The sequence below is a fragment of the Dermacentor variabilis genome, chromosome 5 (genome assembly GCF_050947875.1).
Source record: "Dermacentor variabilis isolate Ectoservices chromosome 5, ASM5094787v1, whole genome shotgun sequence".
NCBI lineage: Eukaryota > Metazoa > Arthropoda > Arachnida > Ixodida > Ixodidae > Dermacentor > Dermacentor variabilis.
The window spans coordinates 50,515,625-50,523,723 of NC_134572.1; the positions used below are offsets into that span (position 1 = coordinate 50,515,625).

Sequence of the window (8,099 nt, forward strand, 5' to 3'; positions counted from 1 at the left end):
ACACGAATGGAATAGCAAAGATCATTTGATTTATATTCGAAATTTGAATTATTCGTACATATCTGTTATTCATATTTGCGATCGACGAAGCATACGAATGGTGGTTACGTCTTGTCTGCACTGTCAAGGGAACTGTGGCTTGCGGACGTCTCAGTGCTCGTATGGCGATCGCAGGCGACTTGTGCGCGCCTAGTAATTAAGGAACACGTGACAGCAGTACCAGGCCCTGTGACAGTTCCCTGTACGAACGTCTGACCTTAACGGAAGAAGAAAAAAGGGGAGAGAAGCTTGAGGACAAATGCAAGTCGAATCGTTAATCTAGCCAAAGCGAGCCGTTCTGATTCAATAACATGCGCAAACCATTGAAAGTAATAATGAACTGCATCTAAACCTACGGGTCAGGTTCACCATTCCAATCTTAGTATACTTCACAGCATCGCGGTTAGTTCTGTCCACTTTTATAGAAGTCTTCCCCAGAATACATACTCTCTTGTGTGCGGCATATCTTCTTTCTTTCTGTAATTTATCAGAGTTTAGGTACCGTTAACATACTTCACCGCATTAAGCAGTCAATGCAAAATGCTTTGTTGCAGTACAGATCTGTGCTGCGGTGAAGCTAAGCACAGTCAAATACCTAGCGAGGCGTCATCAGCGGGAGTTATCCGCGCGTATATTTCGGAGGTCATATATCTGCAGCATAAGTGTACAGATAGAGTTCGTCTGGTGGCGCCACATTCCGGATAAAAATATTTTGGCGCCTTGTTGGCTCTGCTTTGCTGCAGTACACATGTTGCATGCGACGAAGTGCATTGACAGAGCAAAAGGAGACGAGCACTCGATTGTTATAACTAAATCGCTCGGATAATTGCTTGTTTGATAGACGCTTGTCGTTAGCCTAGCGATGCGTGATGAAAGCTAACAATGTATTCTGTAATTCATTACAATGTCGTGAAATTGTTGTTCATTTGTAAACTCTGTGTTGCTCAAAAATTGGTGTTATATTTGAACAATGAATGGGTGTAGTGATCATGAGCCAATGCGACAATTCAGAGGAAATGTATTGTTTATGGCTAAATTATTATAGAATGTTGTTCATTATCGCTAATTAGCACATTTTGCTATTGTAAACAATGAAAATGTGTTTTAGTGAGGGCACATCGGGACAGCAGCTTTTCTTTTTCCAAAGCACTTGCTTAACGGAAAAGAATGGTGGATTGCAAATGACAAGCCGAGTATATACCGAACTGTGAAAGTGCGCTAAACTTGCAAATTAGCTACTATTAATCTTGACGAGCAATGCCTTTAAATTTAAGTGGCGATTCCCATAAAAAGAAAGAATAAAAAATAAAGTGCGCGACATGACTGCGGAATCTGTTACGTCGCGGCAATTACGTCAGTAGAGAGCGTTCGGTTTTTAGCTTATTTTCTCCGGTTATGAGTCGCGCTTTTGTCTTCCGAATAGATATGCTGGGAAGCTTCAAAGGAATGTTATATCAGCGTATAGCCAGATCTGTTGTTCGTCTCTTTACTGACTGTTTAATAAAAGCCTCGTGCACGTCTGTAATTAAGGAACGGGTGGTGACGGCGCAGACGTCCCTGGCGGCGGGCACCGTGGACCACTTGCGGCTGGCGTCATACGGCGAGATGGGGCGCGAGTGCGGCCGCGAGCGCTGCAAGAGTCACGGGGCAGTCTGCGAGTCTTCCCCTCTCGGACACTTGCTCTTGTGCGCCTGCCCGACCAACATGTCCGTCTACGACCGCTTCTACGACGTCTGCCACCAGGGGCGAACCCTGCACGTGCGTCTGCAGCTTTGTTCTTCCCTCTGTAGCCAAAGGTCTGCTTGCGATAGGCGTTCTTCAACCTTAGCCAGCACAGTGACGGTGTGACACGAATCGTCTTGCTCCATCACACGTCACAAATCGAAGAAACGGATAGAATCGCATGTGCGGAACGCAGGAAGACGCTTGCGCAACATTTTGCGAGCGCCGGAAGTTGGTGCTATGCCGTCACAGAGGGCACGACGGGAGTCCGGCCGTGCAAGCACTCCCGAAAGGATAAGCAACGTGGTACGAAAGCACGCTCTGTTGCAGAACATTTGCCACTATCACACCTGGAAGCGGACACGTTTCTTCATTTATGATCCTCCTTGTTCTTGTGAAGTAGCAGAAAGAGCACGCTGAACGGGCGTAATGTATATCTTAAAATGACGTTTACGCTCTGCTTCCATTCTCCATTGATCTGCATACGTTTGCAACATGAAATCGCGTTTGGTACCGTTGCTGCGGCTCATCCGTTCCTCAGAAATGTCACAGGTTAAGTTCTTTTCAGACCTCCGCTCGAGCTGCCACCCTGGTTAATGTGTACATGGCCTGCACATACGGCTGCCTATTGTTGCAGAGGGCCTGGCCAAACGAAAGTCAAGCATACGCCACATGGTGTATACGATGCCGCGTGTTATCATGCGCGGGTCTTGTCGTACCAACAACTGCAACCAACAATTTTCCAACAAGCCCCACGAGATTCCTGCAGGTTTCAAGTCGAGGCAGCCATGTTTCAGATATGCCGCACGTCGTCTCGGACGACGCGTCCCAGTGTGTGCCCTATGATTTCGCATGTCGGTAGCAGCGCCGACCGCGGCTGGTTCGAGGTGGAAGTTACCTGACTAAAGATTACTAACACTCGTGACCCATAGTTACGCCTACTAACGGTTGCTACGTATGAGTACTGCTGTCGAATGACACTGCAGAGAATTAACCAAACGTTAAAGATTTGTGCGCAAACTAAGCGAGCCAGCGTAATACGCAGTACGTCGGATTCGCTGGACTTCAGGTTCACAGGCCACGAAAAAATTGTCTTCAATGTTGCGCGCTGTTGTTACACTTGTTTATTACACTCGTTTTTTATTACGTCTTTAGTAGAACACGCACTGACTATTGGTACGTGTTTTCGGTATGAAAACATGCCATTTAATGCAGTATTACATGTTCATACGACGTGTACAACTGACCGAAGCGACCCTCCTTATTGCGATAGCAGTTACATGGACACTCCAGGTGCATTCCTGCCGTCGGCATGATATTCTATATAAAGTCCAAGGCCGATAACATCATCGCCGCGCACACTACGCTGTATGTGTGAATGCAAGCGTGCGAGGGTGAGCCGACCATGGAGGCTCTGTCTCGCCTGCGTAAGGCGGGAAAGCGGGGAGAAAGCGCACCGTCTTCCGTCGTGCGCAAGGTCACCGGGGTCAGGGGTGGGAGCGGGGGAGCGTGTTTTACTCCGGCGGCGGCTGCGTATGGCGCGGCCGCGCGGGCCATATCTTGAAAGCGATCTGCATTGGGGACAGAATACGCCCGGTGCTGATAGCTCCGTATTGAAGTGAGAGGCAGAACGAAGGTCAATTCGTTCGCTACTGCTGCCACGTCTTCTCACTCCAGCGTTTTGACAGCGGGTGTGTGCGGTCATAGAGCGAGATATGTTCATGTTTGCTTGCAGGCGTGACACCATGGTTACTTATCTAGTTAGAAAGCGAATGTATACAAGTTTATTCGGCCGATAAAACTACTATCCTTACTTCATATAGCTGTCTGTAATTCGCTATCGGAATCGCGCTCCGCCTGTCGGGCGAAACTGCAAATTTTTTTAGAAGTGGTTACAAGATATCCAGATCCCAGATATGTCAAATCCGTCGAAGTCAGCTAAGAAGGCCTTGTCTTCAAAATGCTCCTTCTCTTTAAGACTCCTATGGGGTCGTCAGGAGAATTCATTTAAATGTTAATTCCGCCTCAGCGTTTAGGTTACTTTCATGAATTTCCTTTAAGTAACAGCAATAGTTCCCTATAAATACACACACCACCATCCCCTTTTCGTATATTGATGTCAATCTTAAATTGAGTTGACCTAGAGGGTTACAGGCTCGATGATTGAATCAGTACTTGATAGATAGATAGATAGATAGATAGATAGATAGATAGATAGATAGATAGATAGATAGATAGATAGATAGATAGATAGATAGATAGATAGATAGATAGATAGGTGGATGAAACGGAATGATAGATAGATAGATAGATAGATAGATAGATAGATAGATAGATAGATAGATAGATAGATAGATAGATAGATAGATAGATAGATAGATAGATAGATAGATAGATAGATAGATAGATAGATAGATAGATAGATAGATAGATAGATAGATAGATAGATAGATAGATAGATAGATAGATAGATAGATAGATAGATAGATAGATGAAACGGAGAGAAGACAGTTCACGGAAGGGCACACTTGTCTCTATCGCGCAGGAGAATTGCCTCTTCTCTGAGGCATGCTCGTCAGCGGACCCTAACTCTCGGTGCGTGAACGGCACGTGCAACTGCTCCGAGGGCCTTCAGTCTGTGGGCCTGGGCCCCTGCCAACGGTGGGCCTCGTACGGCGAGCGTTGTGACCGCACCGTGGCCGGCTGCACGGGTCTGGGCGTTGTGTGCGGCCCCGACTCGGTGTGCGCCTGCGAACGGGGCCGCGTGCGCCTCAACGACTCATGCGTCATTCAACCGGAGCCGGAGAGCGACAGCGTCACCCGGCTCACTCCGCGCCAGGTGAGCGCGTGTTAGCGCAGTACGAGGCGGCACCCTTGTCTGTCACTTTATAACGTCGTTAGGTTAGGCCAAAAGAGACGGGAAGGCAGTTATGTCATCAGGGAGCGGAGAGGAAGAAATGCAGAAATACATTAAGAGGAAGAAATGCAGTTGGGTGGCCATGTGGTTGGGCGGCCATGTGGTTGGGCAGTCCATGTAGGCAGGCCAGCTTTACGGTTGCCAGCTCTCAAGTGAACGAAGTCGGAACGCGGGGGTGGGGATGGGAGGTTGGCGACGGCGGTCGGAGGGCTCATGCTGCCGTCGACCTACGCTGTCAGTGCCACGACACGCCAGTCGGTACGTGCAACAATCACATTTATTTAATCCTACCATGTGGTGACTTAATTGTGGCAATAAATTTAAGCTGCTGTAGTTGCCTGGCTCACACGGCTAACAATACAGGTAAATGTACTGTGAGCGATTGGCTCCTACAACACAACTAGAACCGCAACAAAACCGCCTTTATGACAATGCAACAGAAGACAAAAGAGGCGACTTTGCAACCGAGTTGTAAGGCATCACAAAAACAAAATGTTGTTTTCGCATTTTTATCCGGTATAGCAAAAGCAATATGGCGGGACATAGGGCCGTCCCGTCTGAATTAAGTCGGGACGCGGGACATTCACTCGAAATTCGGGACTTGGCCACTGAATTCGGAATGGTTCGCAAACCTACATGTAATGCGTAGCCGGCCGGCTACGCATTACATGTAGGTCACTCTAATAGATCACCGGTGATCTATTAGAGTAAAGAATGGGTGCATTATGATGAACAGAGACCATCACTTAGCTCTGGAATTTGTGTCGGCTGACCTATTTGACTGGATAGTTTCCGTCGCCAGCGAGAAGCGGCGCAGAATAAAATTACGCATATCCCACTCACCGCGGGAAAGCAATCTTTGTAGAGTAGTTTGCCACCGAGGGGTAGGCGCTGCGCGAATCTTGAAGGACACAAGTCCAAAAGCCGCGTACGCCATGACAGACGGCATCATCGCCTTATGGCAGTGGCGACGGCAACCACCCGCAATCACCTGAAGTGAAATGCTATCTATCCATGCTCAAGGGAGCTAACTCCAAATGTCCATCACCTCGTGTGGGAATGCGAAGGACTCGAGACATTGCGGGAAATGTACCGCCATAATGAGACGACGTCGTTTGTGTCCGACCCCGGACTACCGTCAGCAGAGACGCACTTTAGCTCACTCTATGGAGGTGCGCGTGAGAGGCTTTCATAGTGCTACCACGCTTAGCTGCTTTCCCCTTGGCCACTCCGCCAGATGTGCCTATAGGGCCCTCATTTAAACATGTTATTCTCTCTTTTTGCGTCGTTTCCGTCGGTGCAGAGGGTAGCGCTGATTTCGTCGGTGCTGATCACGCTCACGGGAGTACTGCTGGCGCTGGTCAGCCTCTGTGGCCACCTGTGCCGGCGGTGCACTGCCGAGGGAACCAGCGCCGACGACGTTGCCTCGTACAAGGTGCCGGAGTGGGCCGAGGCGAACAGCTATTACATGTCCACGCGCTTCTGGGTCTCCGAGCAGCCGTACTTCTCGATGGCCCACCGAGGAGTGAGGCGGCCACCCAAGATGTACTTCAACTGGTAGCAGCGTGTCCACTTCGGTTGGGCGCGCCGTTTACTCTGACGTGTGTGGGCCTAGGCACGAGGCTCGCTTTGACGCGCTTGCCGTTTTTGCCAAGTAAAACGTGAATGATGCCGTTGATGTTGCTAATTAATAACGTCATTGTGAAATACATCCTGCCCGCTCAGTCCTTTCATACAGCCGCTGTAGTTTTGCTCAAGAGTGTCCATCAGAATTCACCACGCGTAGTCTATTATACGCTGTTATAGAGTCACATCAGGGAGCGCAGCAGTGGCGCAGCCAGAAATTTCGTTTGGGTAGGGGGGAGGGGGGGCCTCACGTTTTAGCTAGGCCTCCTCCTCATGAAATTTGTCAAGGTATCCGGTGTGCGACTCCTGTGGGTGCGAGGAAACCACCGAGCAGCTATTGTGTACCTGCCCTCGCTACTATGTACGACGCCTCTCTCTGCGGGCAACTTTACAACGACTGGACTCAAGACAGACCGTTCACCGAGTCAAAAATACTCGGACCGTGGCCACATCCGTCAATGGCACGAAAAGCGATTTGTGCCCTAGTACAATACTTGAAGTGCACCGGCTTAAGAGACCGTTTATAGTGTCCCTGTGTACAATGTCCCTCCCACACGCACTCAGTGCTTACTCTCTCCCTTTTTTCCTCTTCCCGTTACACCCCCCCCCCCCCGTCTAGGGTAGCACACCAGGTCAACCAGCTCGTCTGGTTGACCTCCCTGCCTTTCCTGTCCTTGCTCTCTCTTTCTCTTGTCAGGGTATCAAATATATGAATAATAACTGTATTGTCATTGCCAAAGATGCTGCAAACGCATTCTAAAACGCTACGCAGTGTCAAGACATGTAAGATATGTATTTTTTCATACAAGAATATACTCGTATGTCCCAAAACCTGTGCCCGAAGTAACTGATATCATTGCTTCCATGATTGTTTTGTCTATTTAATAAGTGAAGAACATATCACACGAACGTTAGAACTATATCAGTTCGAAACCAGCAAAGCAGTGCATGCCTCTGATATGAAAAATGTAAGGGCCATGAAATTAACAAGTTGAGGACAAATATTTTATTGAAACTTTGTCATTGAAGAGCCTTGCTTACATTTTTGTACATATGCAACCGTCAAAAAAAAAAATCTAAATGGCTCTGTCCTTTGTTCCAATGTATTGCGCAGGAGCAGCTGTCGCCGGTCGTGTATTGTGAGTAATGGAACCGATGTTATAGTCCCAACAGAGAGCACTTATAAAAAGCAGGAGTTCTGCAAAATAAACGAGCTCGAGACAAATGAAAGCGAGCAAATGCGAATATATGACAAACGGAGAAGTAGTCTCCATGCGCATTTGGACATTTGTCCCACTGACTAAGTAGTAGCGTGATTCTCGTTTCATAAAACTCCTTGGGTTGCTGCTTCAAAAAGTCTAACTTACTCTTTCAGGACATGGTCTGACACGAATCTGGTTCCCTTGAGCTGTTTTTTTTTTTCAGTTGCCCCAAAATGTGGAAGTCGCAAGGTTTCCACATTTTGATTTGGGATGTATGGCGGATCTTGCAGCGTTTCCCACTTGAACTTTGCCAGTTTTGTGTTAACCACATCAGCGACGTGGGGACGGGCATTGTCGTGGAGCAAGATGACCCCATTCGTCTATTTTCGACGTCGTTTGTTCTTGATCCGGCGTTTCACAACTTCGGAAACGATTTATAGTCTATCCAGGTTTAGCAAATTCGATCAGTAATGGCACCTGACGATCGAAAAAAATAAAGACAACACCTTTCCGGCGGAAATGACGGCCTTTGGTTTCTTTAGGGTGTTGAATTCAAATGTTTCCACTGTAAGCTTTGCCGTCTTGTTTCAAGC

The 8,099-nt window shown here is 48.0% G+C and overlaps 1 protein-coding gene across 1 annotated transcript; it reads left to right on the top strand.

Annotated features, from left to right (window-relative positions):
• The first annotated feature begins 1,508 nt into the window (after positions 1-1,508).
• Positions 1,509-6,239, top strand: LOC142583527 (uncharacterized). Its single transcript, XM_075694014.1, has 3 exons — positions 1,509-1,797; positions 4,307-4,600; positions 5,982-6,239. Exons 1-3 carry the CDS (start codon positions 1,645-1,647, stop codon positions 6,237-6,239), a joined length of 705 nt encoding a protein of 234 aa, XP_075550129.1. The 5' UTR covers positions 1,509-1,644.
• The last annotated feature ends 1,860 nt before the right edge of the window (positions 6,240-8,099 follow it).